The 16,676-nt window shown below is 32.7% G+C and overlaps 1 protein-coding gene across 1 annotated transcript in view; it reads left to right on the top strand.

Moving 5' to 3' along the window:
- Window positions 1-15,665, top strand: part of LOC129223031 (N-acetylglucosamine-1-phosphotransferase subunits alpha/beta-like) — a 70,338-nt gene extending 54,673 nt beyond the window's left edge. The window contains exons 16-22 of the mRNA XM_054857594.1: window positions 1,552-1,727; window positions 2,942-3,094; window positions 5,457-5,628; window positions 6,608-6,792; window positions 7,592-7,646; window positions 11,434-11,637; window positions 15,315-15,665. Of these exons, the coding sequence (XP_054713569.1) occupies window positions 1,552-1,727; window positions 2,942-3,094; window positions 5,457-5,628; window positions 6,608-6,792; window positions 7,592-7,646; window positions 11,434-11,637; window positions 15,315-15,386 (1,017 nt within the window). The 3' untranslated portion in view covers window positions 15,387-15,665. The remainder of the gene's footprint in view (window positions 1-1,551; window positions 1,728-2,941; window positions 3,095-5,456; window positions 5,629-6,607; window positions 6,793-7,591; window positions 7,647-11,433; window positions 11,638-15,314) is intronic.
- Window positions 15,666-16,676: the final 1,011 nt, after the last annotated feature.

Below are 16,676 nucleotides of genomic sequence, written 5' to 3'. Positions count from 1 at the left end.
AAATGAGATCTGATCAAAAACATAAAATGTACAAAAATTCTAAGTCTCGTTTTCACCATAAAAAGTACTGAGATATCAAGTACAACTAAGTACTTACCAAGTATTTACTTAGTATTTTGGAAAGCACATATTTAACAACTTCGCCATGAATTGTTTCCTAATAAGTTTACCTTGACCATTTATAGTATCCATGTTTATATTGATACTTTTATTTCTATAATTAATGTAATGACTTGGCAATTGCACAACTACATTATGACAGAAGAGTAATGGACATTTTTCTACTTCGCCAGTGCAGGCATTCAAGTCACCAAAAATGGTGTAGCCAATGCCAGATGGAATATCCCCACTGGCAACCTTTTACTTAGAAATGTTTCAATCAACATTTTTTTAAATATAAGTATCCTGTGTATTGTCCCTGATAAAACCTGCTTGACGAGATAAGCACAGGCAAAATGGATTGGTTCCAAATGATCTACTGTTTAGAATACTCCTCATTGAACATAGAGCTAACAGGCCTTTATGTAATATTCATGCAAGCACAAATAAAGCTCTCCCTCAGATCGCCAAGAGTATATAGATGTTATTATTTTGCCGTGCCATTGCCAAGTCATTACATTAATTATAGGAATAAAGGCATCCAATGTCAATACAGGTATTATAAACGGTCAAGGTAACTTGAAAGGAAAGAATTTATGACAAAGTTTTTAAATAGGTGCTTTCCAGAATACTAAGTAAAACAACAGAATTGGTTTTACTTGATATTTCCCTCATTTTTATGGTGGAAACAAGATTCTGTCTTTTTGTACATTTTATGTTTTTGATGGGATTGAATAATATTTTCACATTATAAATGAATGCCATTAAAGGTAAGAATTTTCGATTTTGAATATCACCCTCAGAAAATTCTAGCGGATGGAGAAATTTCAGAATGACAAAGCATATTTGCCCTGGAAGAAGAGGATGTAGTGGAAGGAAGGAAGAGAGGGAGTGAAGGATTTTCATAGGAGAAAGGGAGGGCTGACGGGAGCATAGGCTTTCAGTGCTTGATTAGTGATTTAAGTGAAACTTTGAAATAAAGTTATGAGTGTAACTTCTGTCACATATATAGATTGATTGTATGTACTCCTCTTGTTTACAATTTCAATCTCTTCAAGATATCTGCCTATATGTTTCAGCATTGTCAGTACTATTTTCGAGATATTCTGTTGTCTTAATTAAAAAATCTGCGTTTTTGGCCCCAAATCTGTATGCTGTAGCTAAAGCTCACTTATCAGGGGGGAGAAAACTTGTGTCCATTCCAAACCCATACTGAATATATTAAACAATTTCCAACCTTTATTCAATTACTTCCAAATTCAATTAACCAACCACTGAGCTATAAATAGAGGCAGAAAATCTGTGTGCATCAATTAGAAAAGATTTTCAGTTAGAGTTGTCCTTGCTGTTCTTCCCTGATAGAACGCAAGGTAATTTACATTTCAAACTAAAATTAGCAAAATGATTTTATGTGCTACATAGTATAATTTTATGGTTTTGTCAATTTTTCAGAAACCTGTAAATTCGTCACCTACGGTCACTCAGAGACATTTGTTAGACACCTTTGGAGATTCTTTAAGACATGTTAACAAGTTATATAATGAAGCCTTTGGATATGAAGCTCGTAAAGTTCCCTCCCACATTGCTCATTTTGTTGATAGAAGAGTGATGCACCGATTAACAGAAAGGTTTATTTCATTTAAATACTCTACTGGTGTGTTTATGAAACCAATGTAAATCCAAAATGTTCAATGACAATACTGACAAATGTTATACTTTTTGCAACATAAAAGAACTGAATATTTTGAATTTGAAAGTTTGTTTATATATACAATGTATCCTCGTTTAAACTGAACAACTTATATTTTTGCAACTGTTAGTTCTAAATGTAAAAAATCGCTCCAAATTAAAAGCTGCGTTCATATATTACAAATTTGGTGCAAAAAAAATGAAGAAATACAAACTTTAACATTTCATATGGTTCCCAGGTCTCTACAATCATATTTAAGAAACTTATCCTGTAAAAAAATATTTTTAAAAAATTACCAAAGAAAGAAATTGTCACATTTACAACCAAAATTGAAGCTGATATTAGAGCTCAGAATTCTAAGGCATTGAGACCATGCAGAAAATTAAATAAGAACATAATGCTGTATCAGAAGATCAATCTTGATGTGTTGTCAAAGTTAAAAAAAGTTTATACTTATTCTTTTCATTGCTACTGAACAATAAATAGGTAAATAGGTTATACTCCCCTACGTAAAGACATACAGATTATGTATAATTGAAAAAGAAATCAAATTTTTTAAGCGACTGTATGCCCCCTGAAACTATATAAATCACCACAAGTGTAAAGTACCATATTGCCCCGCATTATCTGGCATGCCACAAAATTGTGACTGGAATATGTTAAGTCTGTGGTGGTCAAAGTCCTCCAAGTTCCCACTCTAAATCTGGTGCTGCTGGATCAGGGGTTAATCGGCTCCTGGTTTGGATCAAAAAACACATCCCTGTTCAGAGCCCCATCTAACTATTTAAACAACATGTATTGGTAAGTATAGGAGGCCCTTAAGTGTAGTGTAGTGTGTTGTACACCGTTATCATATCACACAAAAATAAACTTACTCTGAATAGACAAGAGATGTAGTTGTTGAAAGCAGCCATCTTTCCATACCATTGTATTGAGGGGGGGAAAACCTAATGTTTGATGAAGAGAAAAGAAGATTTTCTAACAACTATTTTGAGTGAAAATTATATTCATCTTATTCTGGATCTACCTTTTATTTAACTTTCTAAGATATTTTGTACTTTGTGTGTGTTTTTCTTTGTAAAATTATAATTTTATTGACCAGCAAACTGCAAATTTTTTACTGATATTGTTTCTGTCTCTCTTTCTTTCCAGATTCAGCACAGCATTTGATGTTACATCTTCCCACAAGATTCGAAGTTCAAACGATATGCAATTTGCCTTTTCATATTATTATTATTTAATGAGTGAAATAGAATCTGTAGAAATTAATGAAATATTTGACATGTTTGATACAGATAATTCTGGGTGAGTGTTCCTAATGAAATATAATGGTTTTTCCGTTTTAAATTGTGCTATACTTAGTTTTATGTGGACCTATTTATTATTCTTTTATTGCCTATACCAAGGGCTCCCAAAGTGGGTGCTGCAGCACCTTGAGATAGCAGAGGCAAAGCGTGCCGCAAAGTGTCCCTGGTATCCATATCCGTATTTGTAATAGACTAGGGTGCAAGGGCGCCCATATAGGGGGGAAGGGGGACTTGAGTCCCCCTTTGAAATTTGAACTTCCTTGTTTTTAGTACTTTTTTCTTTGCAAAAATGTAAAAACATTTCTTCTCCAGCCATTAATGAATAAGTTATTAAAATTGTCAAATTGTAATGACTCTAATCTGTCCAGAAATTGGTTTCCATGGGGAAAATATCCTGCTAAACCATGGTTAAAATATCTGAGCCCCCCTTACAATTTTGCATATGGGCACCCATGCTAGGGTGCCATGAGAAAATTATAATAATTCAAAGGATGCCACAAATCGGAAAAGTTTGGGAATCTCTGTCCTACATATGGCATTAATAATGTACCATTGAGGCTCAAAAAAATTATATGTCTTGAACTATCTGGAGGAAATAACTGAGCTGTTGGTATATTGCATGTAGTTCTGCCTTAGGGGAAGTAACATACTGCTTAATACCCATAACGTAGGAAAATTATTTGTGATGATTTTGTTTGTCAGTGATGTGTTTTGTATGCATTTTTAAATTTCATCTTTGTTTATGCAGCGGCAACGCTAGGGAGTGCAGAGGGGGGCCAGTCCCCCCTGTGTGACACCCTTCTGGAAAGGGGGGAGAGGGACCAAAAATGAATTTAAGAGTTAAAGAGATATAAATTCTTCAGTTCGGAAATTTTTCCTTAAGTACATTTTAAACATTATATTTTAGTCTAATATATCTTACATTATTTTAATTCTCAATGAAAATGGTGTACAGTATTTCAGGTTGGGGCAGTAACATATGTGTCTAGGGCAAATTTTACATAAAATGTGTTCATAACTTACAGGGCCGTTGAGGTAAATCCGGAAAATGGGACACAAGTATTAAAACTCTTATAATGCAAACAAAAAGGATTTATTTTGTACACAACTTTGCAATATTATAGTAAATATGTTATAAAAAGAAATTATTCTACATAGCCGCCGTTAGCTGCCACCACTCGCTCAAGACGTGACCGGAACCAACCGCATTCATGTTTCACCTCCTTCCTGTCCACGTTAGGCACCACCTCAGTAATGGTGGCTCTCAGCGCATCCTTGGTATTATGAAATTTTGCTTTAACCTTTTCCTCAACTACGCCCCAAAAGCAGTAATCGAGAGGATTGCAGTCTGGGCTGGAGGGTGGCCACAAGTCGGGTGTCCAGTGGTAGGGCACATTACTGTGAAGCCACGCTTGGGTTTTTCTCGACTGAGTCCTGCTGGAAGACATAATCTCTTCCGGCGGCCACCATGTCCATCCAGGGCTTGACTACCGTTTCCAATACATGAATGTATCCATCGGCGTTGATTCTGAGACCTTCTTCAAAGAAATGAGGTGGCATAACATCCCCTTCGCTGCTGATAACCCCAAGGACTATGACCGCTGCTGGAAATTTGGTGTGCATGACGGTGGGCACTTCTGAAGCATCCAGTCAACTGACCTGAAGATAACACCTGAAGATAACCACTCAATAATCTCCTTTGGTGATTTACCGGCACGAAGGGACTCAAGGATCGCTGCTCTTCTGTCTTGTTCCCGGCTCATATTGTTGCTTGTTGTAACGTGTCTATATGCGCGCGCCTCGTGACGATATGAACTACACATTAGATAACCTATTCGCAAATATGCACTCAACAACCGCTAGAGGGCAGTTAATAAACAAATTCCGGATTTACCTCAACGACCCTGTACATTTGTCTTTTAAATTAAGCTCCTGTTTGCCACGTAAATATAAATTTGTGTCTGCAAATTGTTTGAACTTTAGGTGTACATAAATCATTTTTTGGAGGGTTAGGGGTGAAACCATAAATTACCATCCCGGGTAACACCCATGGTGGGACACCACAGTTTTATGATAATATGAATAATGTGAAATAACTAGACTGACCGATTACCACATCTTGAGACTGCAGTTTCAAGGATGTGTTAACCAGGCTGTCAGGTATATTGCATGTAGTTTTGCCCTAGCCCTTGCCTTAGGGGGCGGTAACTTACTGTTAAATGGAAAATAGGTTAACTTCAGTTGTTTTTTAAAGTTTATCTGGATGAGATTTTATTTGAGATTTATGTACTAATGTATGTATGTATACATGCACAATTTAAACTTTTAAATACTTTTTTAAGAAAACATATTTTTTAAAGGACTTGGTCTGATCGAGAGATAAGAACTGTTCTGACACGTCTTCATGATTTACCTTTGGATTTTTCAACACTTACTCAATTTGAGCAGCAGATCAATAATTGCTCTTCTAAAAAATTTACAGCAACCCACATGCCAGTCCCTCAGAATGAAAGATATTATGATTCAAAATTGGTAAGATGTTTATTTATTTATTTATTTATTTATTTTGCATATACATGTATATATCTTGTGGGGGGGAATGACATTGTTCTATATAAAGTCTAGGCTGTGCAGGGTCTATTATGGCCACCATGGGGAAGTTAGGGGACACAGCAGAGATAAAGCAATGTATGGAGAAAGGGCCTCGAAAGAAAAAAAAAACAAGATAAAAAATTATTTTTGTACATTTATTTCGAATCTTAACGAAACTGGAAAAAGACCCAGAGAATAATCTGTGGGGGGGGGGGGGGGGGCAGATAATAAGTATGATGATCACCATGAGTACCCATAAGGAGAGGTAGAAAGGGACTCGAGCCCCCTTCTAGATATCGGCACTGTCATTTTTTTATGTAAAAGTTTGAACATGAATATTATTTTAACATTTCAACATAAGCCATTAATGAATGACTGTTATTAAAACTTTCTTTAATTTTTTCAATAATTCAATCTGCATTTTTTTTCCTAACAATTTTAACCTATTTTCTGAAGAAAACAAAACTATAAATTCCCTTCAAAATGATTAGAAGTTGAAAAAATAGTTTGATGAAACTTTTATTGTATCAAACTTTCTTTCATTACTTTGTAAACAGAAAAAGAAGAAATTAAAGAAGAAATTTTCTTTTAATTAAAGCCTTGAAACATATAATTTTTCTTATCACGCATCCCCCCCCCCCTCTTCGAAAATTATACCATGAGCACCCATGGTGCCCACACAGTCAACCAAACTTCATTCTTAAACAAGTACAATTACCAAAACAATATGTACTTTTTTTCCTTTTACAGATAATATTTTGCTTTTAAATTCTGCTGAAACTGCTTGATATTTTTACTATTACAGTTGTATGTTAGTTTTATAACTTTTATCAAATACATGTAAGATGTTAGTTGATAAACCTTGCATTTAAAAGAACTGTTTACTTTTGTAAAGAAATCCTGTTTTGAAATATTTCAGCCATTGGTAACAAAATCATTAATTTCATCATGTGCTCCTGTATCTGACATGCTACTTCAACATTTCGGTCATCGTAAGCAAAATGGTTATGAAGTCGTTGGAGAAGAAGAAGTTGCATTCAAAATGATTCATAATAATCTATCTCAAGTTTTGGAGCAAATAGATGATTTAAGAAAAAATCCTAAGTAAGTTTTTAAGTGCTTCAAGGTTTTCTTACTCTTTTCTTCAAATCTTCAAAAGTTAACTACATGAAAACAAATACAGAAAAAACTACTATCTGAAACATGGGATTTAAAAATCAAGAAGTATAAAGGTACACCAGTGTAAAGTTACTCAATATATTGGATGATCAAAGTTTAAATTTGAGGTGAAAACTACAGTTATAGTTTCTCCTAGAGAAAAAAGGCATCATGACACATGCATTCCTAATATGTGTGTGTGTAAGCAAGGCAAGTTAGGTCTATTAAAGAGAAAACTCTTTAATAGACCTAACCTAACTAACAAGGAGGGGTCTCCTTGTCTGTTAGAAGAATCTGTCTTGTATATTCGTAGGATCTGTGTATTTTCTCAAATATTATAAGGCATTTCTCATTAAGTGTAACAGTTTGATACTATTTATTTTGATGTGTAACTTTTACTAAGGCGATTAAATTTACTGAAAATGGTTTTTGTTACTTCAATAGTTAGTACTATAGTTGGGGCAAACCTAACCTGGAAGTATTGTGAAGGCTACACAGATCCTAAACACAGTATTGCAACCTGACAGGTTTGATTTACCCCTACTATTAAATAAGCAACCCAAAAAAACTCTGTAAAATTTAACATTATGGAACCTTGGTAAATTGTTGTTGTTTATTCCACATTGTCTAGTCAAACGCCTTGACTATAAAAAAGGGAATATTGTGTTAAAAGTAAATTTATGTAATATCTTCGTTTACTAATGATTCAAAACCTTCACAATTCAGTTTTTCTGGTATTTTTCAGGAAATTTGTGTGTTTAAATGACAACATGAATCATGGAACTCAGGAAGCAGACGTTGTGAGTAGATTTTTTTTTCTTTCAGTTTGTGTGTTCATAATGATGCTTGAAAAAGCGTTTGATCCTGGCACCCTATTAACAACATGTGTGTGTGTGAAAGAGAGAGAGAGAGAGAGAGAGAGAGAGAGAGAAAAGGAAATAAAATGAGTTTTGAAATTTGAAATAATGGAATGCAAAAGCAGGAATATGAGCAATATGTTGTGTACAAAAACACAAATATAAAGTTGTTTAAACGTTTAGAAAATCTTAATTTTAAGTTGTTAGCCAATAAAACAATTTTAAAATCAGCCATTAATACTGTTGATTTATTGTGATCCATAAAAATATAAATGAGGTACTAAAAGAGGGTGTAGTCTTTTAATTTTTGTAGTGATTGCAAATTCAAAGTATGAAAACAATGGCTCGATGAAAATAATTCAAAGGTATTGATATGTTTCAAATTGTTTAATGAGAAGGGAAGGAAGTTGGTAAAATGTTCTGTTTTAAAACAAACACACTACCAACTTATTTTGTCTACTGAATTAGTTCATCTGAGTGTTAGACATTATGACTAATCAATAAAAACCAGGTTTCCACTGTGGTCTTTTTTTTTGCAAAATGTGAAAATACCATCTAAATTATAAAAATGAAGCAAGGCGTTTTCGCTTTTTTGCTCAAAAAAAAGTAATAACATTAATAAATAAATAAATAATAATAATAATAAATAAATGAACAAAACAATGGTGCACGATCCGAGAGAAACACCAAACATGACGATATTCAGCTTAATGTTATTATGAATTTTAGCTATTATGTTTAAATTACTATTTAGTCCTACTTAGTCTTAATGATTCACAGAGGCAGCGAGTGGAGCTCAAAACTGCGGGGGCAAATTTTTTTTAGGAAGATAAAATTTATTTTACGCTATCTGGAGTGACTGGGGGGAGGGGTCCGCTTCTGATGTTCTCTCGTGTAAATGTTTTGGAATTGTAGTTTTAAAAATGCCGTTTTTGTAAAATTTTGTCAACGTTTGGGGAATGGAAACGAGTTTCTAAGGTTGTCCTATAATGTTTTTTTTTAAGTTCTATTAAAGTCTAATTACTAATAATAATAATAAAAACAAAGAAGTTTGGACTGATTTTGGTAATGTAACGATAAAGAAGGCTCTTCCCAGAAAAAAATCTTAAACTAATGTCTTTAAGACGCAAATTAAAGCCATCTTTAGCAAACTTAGTGCAAGGGATTTGGGATTCGCTCCGAGAAATTTTGCAAGGTTTAAAAACGTTTTTTAAACATCTTTTGAAACATCATTTCAGACTTCGCTTTTACTGACTTATGGAAGAATAAAAGGTTTCGGAGGTTGTTCTAGTTTTTTTTTTTCTTTTTTCTTTCTTTCTTTTTTTTTTTTTTAACTGATGGATTCCTGAGAACTCAGTTTTGAACTTCCTTTGGGGACTTCAGAAAAAAATCTCCAGATTTTTTTTTTCTAACTTGGAGTCTTAAAATGGCAGTTTTATGCTATCTAGGGGATTCTTTTCCTGTTTTTTTTTTCTCCTCAAACTGGAGTCTTTATAATGCAAATTTAGGTCATCTTTGAATTTAAAGGAAGGTAAGAGTGCGCTCGGAGATTTTCTCCCAGAAAATTTTCAAAACTGAAGTTTAAAAACTGAAATCTTAAACAATATTTGGTGACGTTCGGGTAATCTCATCCAAAATGGTTTGAAAAGAAAATCTTAACGTTGAGGAAATATTTGATGATGAAAAAAGTTCGGTGGCAGTTGCCCTCTCCTTTGCCTCCCCCTTTCCCGGATCGCCACAACTGATGTTTCATTATGTCAACCAATAGGGTAGGAGACTTGTATATAGTAGACCCTTGTTTTACGCGGGGGGGGGGTGCGGTTTCGATTACACATGCTTTAAGATTTGACACCTTTATTTTATTTTATAAGGATGAGTTTTGGTTTTACGAGGATACAGCAATGCAAACAAATAAAAGTTCCCCCTCTTTCAAAATCCAAACTCCTTAAGATTGCAGATTACGCGTAATCAACTGCATTTTGGCATGCTAATAATCGAGCTTGGGCCACTGGAAACATTTTATGCAGTTGGTTCCAGAGCTCTTTCCAGAAGTAAAGTTATTAAACTCACACAGTTCAAAACTCACTGGAAGAAGAGCTTTTGGGAGTGGCAAAGGAGACCAAAACCAGCGAAGATACCGACATGGGTAGCGCACAACCAAAAACGTTCGCATTGAAAATTTTGAGCCATGCCTGGACAATAGAAATGATTTTTCTGGTTTGTTAGTAAAGGAAGATTCTATCATGGAAATGAGGCAAGTGATCATGGATGCGTTAAAGCTCTGCAAAGAATTACAGAGAAAAATTCTTAATTACTGGCAAAAGACTATCATAGCCAGCTCTTTTTTATAAATGGAGCACGAAATTCTTTTATGTTTTCTTTTATGTATGTTGTGCATAGATATCAATCTAAGTACACATTAAACTTATTATACAATTAGTCATCAATAGAATGAAGTATTTTATTATCTACGGAACCTAACTCCTATTTCAACACTACTATTAGGTCTCAATTTACCCAGTTTCGATTGACACGGCATTTCTGTGGAATGTAACTACCGCGTAAAACGAGGGTCTACTGTATTTTAAATTTCAAACTTGTGCTGTCTCAATGGGAAGTACAATTCTAAATTTTTTATTTCAAATTAATATTTGATACAAACAGCACTATTGCATTTATTACTTTCAAGATGTTGTGAATGAACTTTAAAATTAGTTTCCAACTGGAAATGAAGCATATTGAGGCATTTAGAAACATATGTAAATATTTTTATTAGCCTTGGACATTTAAGCATTTTGCTAACGAAATTTTGAACTCAGCTTTAAAAAACCCTGCTAAAAATTGCATCTTGACATCTCTTTAACTTCCATGAGAACTAGCAACTTCAATTTTTTTTTTAATTTTTTTTTTTTTTTTTTTTTTTGTGGTTATTTTTCATTTTTTCTGCATGAACATTTTCATATTTCAATCTCCACACTCTTTCAACATTCATTACTCATTTCTTTGGTGGTTGAGTGGATTTTTTTTTTTTTTTTTTTTTTTTAAGTTTCTGTGTAACATTATGACAAACTTAATATATCTGTGCATCTTATTTTTAATTATTGTTTAACTCTTCCATTAATTTAAATTACATATTCACTAAGCTATAATGTTGTACCATTTTTAGATTTCTTCCGATGCTAAATAAGATCACTTGCAAGTTTACATATTCTCAATGCGCTACCTGTTTTATTTCAGTATTATTAGTTTAATGTTGTAGAAGATCATTATAGCACACATATCTGGACCAGAGGTTTTGCATCATATAGGTTTTAGCATTATACAGATCACATCATAAATTTAGAAAATAATATTTAGAATATATAAATATATTTGCAGATTATAATAAATTTTTGCTTTAATGGGTATTAAAGCTTAAATTATGCAATTTAATATATGTATTATCATTCACAGATAAATGTGTTTCATAATCAGAAGTGTACTATTATGCACTTTGGATACCTTCATAGTTTGCATAACAGCGGCATTTTCTAGACCAATCAGGGACTTTTTTTATGTGAATGCTAATTATCATTTAAAACCTTGTAATTAAGATGGGAAGAGGAAAAACTTTGTTTACAAGGCAAAATAGAGTACAACTTAGTGTTTACTTGAAAAAGTTGTGTGTTTTATAGATTGGCATTATAAAGATATTCTACTGTTTCATAATCTTCTTTTGTCCTTTTTTCAGATTCGTGCAGTTATTCAAGATTTTTATGAATCATTATTTCCCACAAGGTCTCAGTTTGAACTTCCCCCAGAGTATCGAAATCGATTCCTGTATGTCAGTGAGCTTAACGAGTGGAGAAAGACTAGAGACATCATACGTGTCGTTACATACCTCTCATTAGCATCACTGATTGTTTTTTCACTAATCTCATTTTGGAAATCTGAAGTAAGTCTTGTTCTGATGAAAAATCTGGAACTACTATTCTTCATGTTTTTCTGATGTTATATGAGATTTATTGATTTTCATTAACTTTAAACTATTTTCTTTTGCATGTTTATTTAAACTGTAGTAAACCCTCATTAATCCAGACCCTATTAAACCTGTCTTCACGTAATCCAGACAGCTATTTAGATGTCCACTGAAGTAGGAAGGAATTAGTATGAGGGTTGCACAAATGAAAAGTGGAAAAGTTGAATAAAAATAATACATTTAATGTAAATCAAAAGAAATCACCATGGGTGTTGAAACACAGGTTCCAACGTTGCGGTAGCAGATCGATGCCTTTGCTCATGGGCGGATTTATGGGGGGGCAATGCCCCCCCAGTTTTGGGAGGACTTTATATAAGTAACAACATATCTTCCAAAAATTAAAAAAAAAATCATGACTTTTTCTTTTTTGAATAGTTCAATGAAAATGAAGGGAAAAGCGAATGTCCTTTTCTAATGGGAGAAAAGAAAAGGGGGGTGGAGGGGAACGAACATTAAATACAAATAGTACAGCTGTCACTGGGGTGCTGAAAATGTGTCTGATTTCACTATTTTGGACTGAAAACCATTTGGGCAAATATATGAATGAAAATATAGGCTAAACGAGCTATACATTAAGCTGCAACACTTATAATTGACGATTATTTTAACAAATTAGAACCTAAAGCAAAGGAGGAAAAACTCCCCCCCCCCATTCGGGCTAATAGAACGATCTACTCGTTATGATTGGTGTCCACATTTCAAGTATATTTGTGCATAATATTTATGTTCTTAGTAGAATAATTGGTCTTTTGAGAAATTCTAAAAAACATAGTTTTTTTTCCTTTTCTTTCTCTCTCTTTTTTTATTTCTATTTTTAAGAGAGAGAGAGAAAATAAATACTCCCGCAAACTGAATAAATTTCAGTTATCTGAGTGTTCTGATTAAATGAATATTTTTACTTGGAGGGAGAGTACAATTTTACTTTATAAATACTGTTTAAAAAGCAAGGTAAGTCATAATCAAAGTCTAAGTGAGTCAGTCCTTGTCATTATTGAAATCTAAATAATTGAGTCATCAAAAGTTTTGGAAAAATTCGCTGAAATTTTATAAAAGTCTATAAAAACCTAACAAAGATTGGTAAAATCGTAAAAATCCTTTAACCGTAAAAACTGACGAATTTTCGTAAAAATTACAAAAAATCAAGCAAGAATTTGCAGGTAAGAGTGAATTACAAACAGGGCCGAATTCGCCTATAAGATAAACAAGTTATTGCTTAGGGCCCCTGCTTTGAAGTGGGTCCCTAACTCCTAAAAAAATTCATGATTCGTTCCTTAAAAAATGGAAATTGCTTGAAAAAACTATTTTCAAGTGCTTGAAAACCTTGAATATTTGGAAACGTGTGGCTACAAACCTGAAATTTTAAAATTTTTAACAAATGGTAGAGAGGGAGGAATGCCAAAATATGTCAAATTCAGCTCCTTGCCACATCCTGTATTCAAAATGTAAAAATCATGGTTCTCACGTTTGTAACATATTATGAGAAATAAATTTTTGTGACTCACATGTTTCATATCTTGCTATTTATTCAATCCCAAATGCAGTATTTTGGAAATTCTTTTGTATTGATTGCTTTTATCTTACTTCTTCTGCATATTGTCTATCTGTTTAGCGCAGAAACAAATACACACTATTTCGATTTCTTTCCTTTTTCTGTCCCACTTCAACTGAAGAAAAGTTGTTGTCATAAGAAATCTAGGGTTTGTTTTTTCTTTTAAATTTAAAATAGCTATTTCTCACAAAGTTAGAACAGTACTGTAAAAATTTACAATCAAAAGTACTAAAATATCAGAGACTGGAAAGTACAAATGAAGTGCGTTAAATAATTTTATTTATTCTAGAGTCCTTGAAAATAATTAGATAAGTCTTTGAAAATCCTAAGCAAAGTGGGCTCCAATTACTTCTACTGCATATTGTTAATCTGTTTAGCCAGGAAAAAAAATGATACACTACCTCTATTCCTTTTCGTTTTCTGCACTATTTATAGTTAAAAAAAGGTTGTTGTAATGAGAAATCTATAGTTTATTTTTTCTTTCAAACTTAAAATATCTGTTTCTTACAAAGTTTGAACAGTACTGTACAACTGTATATCTAGTTATCAATTTCTAGTCTATCCAATTAACCTTTATAAGGATTCAAAATGCAGAATTTTATATCCATTTTACAAAATTTCATCAGGGGGAGAAACCCCCGGCCCCCTAAAATTGGAGATATTCTATTTTCCACTTAATAGGGGGCCCTGCGTCACTCTCTAGATACCAGCTCCCTCTCTTAAGGTCAATTCAAAAAGGACTGCATGAAAACACACATTAATGAAAACGACACACAAAAAAAAAAGCATGCACTTATGCATCACATGAAACAGACAAAAACATGGGAGTGGAGGGCAATAAAAATGTTGCAAAAAAAAATCCTGCCCCCCCCCCCCCCCCAGGAACTCAGTCTTAAATCCGCATATGCCTTTGCTGTAGAAAGATCAAGGCTGATTCCTGAGAAAATCCTGTACAGCTTCCTTCACTTCATTGTCCGAATGGAAACGTTTCCCCTGTAATGCTATCTTAAGTTGCGCAAAGATGTGGAAGTTGTTAGCAAAAATATGAAATTTTAGTTCCTGAAGACAATTCCCAAAGGTTTAAGAAAGTTCAAGTAACTTAATTCATTGTGACTACAAACATTGAAAGTTATCCTGTTACCTAACCGGCGGACGAATTGTTCCCCAAAGTAGAAACTCCAAAAGAATCATGTGTTTGTTTACACAACGCGATGATGTGAAGTCATTGTTACAGAGTTGAGTAATGTTTTGCTGAGTGCATGTGAACAACTATTTTAAAAGGTTTCGCAGTTAGAATAAAACGGTGTTGTGTTGTTTCACAGTGATAATTTATGGATGTGATTCAATAAATTTCACATCATGACGTAGTGGGATTGAGAAATGCATTTAAGTGTGTGAACCCAGTCAATCAATCTCTTACTCCTAACATATTAGTTTAGATGGCGCCGTAACTGCAGTTCAGTGTGTTGCTGGGAGGAGGTATGCTCCAGTTTTTCAGTTGCACTTGTTGAATGGACTTCATTTTTAGAAAAAAATGTAGGAAATAAGTTCGTTGTGACTGGCTAAAAGAGAGGGCAGGTTCCATCGGTCACCTTGAGACATTTTGGTGGTGAAGGAAATAAAAAAGTGAAAGATTGGAGTTTATTTCATGGAAGCTGGTATTGTAGGCTGTAGGCTTCACAATAAAGGAAATAAAAGAGTGAAAGATTTTAGTTACTTTCACGGAAGTTGATGTTGTTGGATATAGGCTTCACAAGACTGTCGAAGGTTCACGCTGGATTGGATTAAAAGGACCTTACTAAATTTTTTGTTGGTTGCAAATGAATTGTTGAATTAATGTCCTTGATTTGGTATTTCGTGGACATTCTTCTATCATCTTATAATGCTTTCAATGTTTAAAACCAGTTAAAAATTGTTTCCTTTTTGTGAGTATGGATGTTAAATCAGTTATATTCATTTTCACAAAAAAAATTATAGTAATTATAATAATTTTGCAAACTTTCATAATTTGCTGTTTTATATTTAGTATTTTCATATTTCTTAGGTTCGGCCAACTGATCGTCTTGCAAGGCGGCGGAATTTGCAAGCAAGAAACAGAAATCCTCTACATGTTTGATCACATCTTTTTTTTATTAGGAGATATTGAAATTATCCTTAAATTAATCCTAAAATTTAAAATCACTTGTTTTTAGGGAGTTGCTGCTTTGAATGTTTTTTTGTGCAACCTTTAATCATTTTTGTAGTATTTAAATGGCTTTTTTTAAAACGAAATAGTAAATTGACTAAATATTTTATTCTTTGTTTTCTGTATATGTATATATTTCTTAAATTTTAACATTATATTGCTGACTTGTCATTGCATTTATTTATTTACATGTTAAATAGTTATATTGTGAAAACAGGTGAAAAATTTTCATGAAAAAAGTAATATTAAGGAATTTACTGAAGTTGAAATTTTTTTTTTACTTTTGTTTTGATTTTGAGTTATGTAACATGAGCATTTTTATAAACCAAAAGCTACTTCCAAAGTTTTTTTTTTTTTTTTTTTTTTAAATTGCAAAAGCAGTTGATTTTACATCATGAACATTCATGTATCTGTGATACACAAGATTGAAGCTGAAATTCAAATTAAAAAAAGAATGAGAACAAATTTTTTAATGTATAAAACAATAAGATTACCAACACTAAAACTATAAAAATACAACGATTCAGATTGAAAAATTATGTAGATACATGAGTTACAAAAGAATTCAGTCACTAAATGTCGACATCATCATGTCCCTAAAGAACCTACATCGGTCCCATAATTTTTTTTTTGTTCAGTGAAGAGCATTTAAGAAGATGTTCTTTATATATCTCTATGTTTTCAGTACATAAAAAGCAGTTGAGACTATTATACATGCCAATGCGATGCAGGTGTTAAGCTAGGTACAGCAATTAAATCCATTCTCCAAACAAAATATTACAACTGCACTAGATCTGTGAGAATCTGGAATTTTGAAAATAGTCTCCCTCCATTTCTTATTTTTAATTTCTTCATGAAATTTTGTCTTTTTTCTTTTTTTGTAGTATTTTAGTTTTTATTTTCATTTTATGGTTTTTATTTGAATGGTGTTTTGTGGGTTATTTTATTATATATATATATATATATATATATATATATATATATATATATATATATATATAATATATATTTATATATATTATATATATATATTATATATTTACAGTAGGCTCTCTATTTAAACGACTTTCAAGGGACCAGAAAAAAATCATCCTTAAGTAGAAAGCCTCATTAAATAGTATACTTTTAACACTATAGTGGAGCATCTGGGACTGTGAAAAACTGTCGTAAAATAGAGAAAGTCGTTAAACAGAGAGCCAACTGTATATACATATATATATT

Source organism: Uloborus diversus, chromosome 5 (assembly GCF_026930045.1).
Source record: "Uloborus diversus isolate 005 chromosome 5, Udiv.v.3.1, whole genome shotgun sequence".
Classification (NCBI taxonomy): Eukaryota; Metazoa; Arthropoda; class Arachnida; order Araneae; family Uloboridae; genus Uloborus; species Uloborus diversus.
This window is presented reverse-complemented; position numbering and strand designations above follow the sequence as displayed.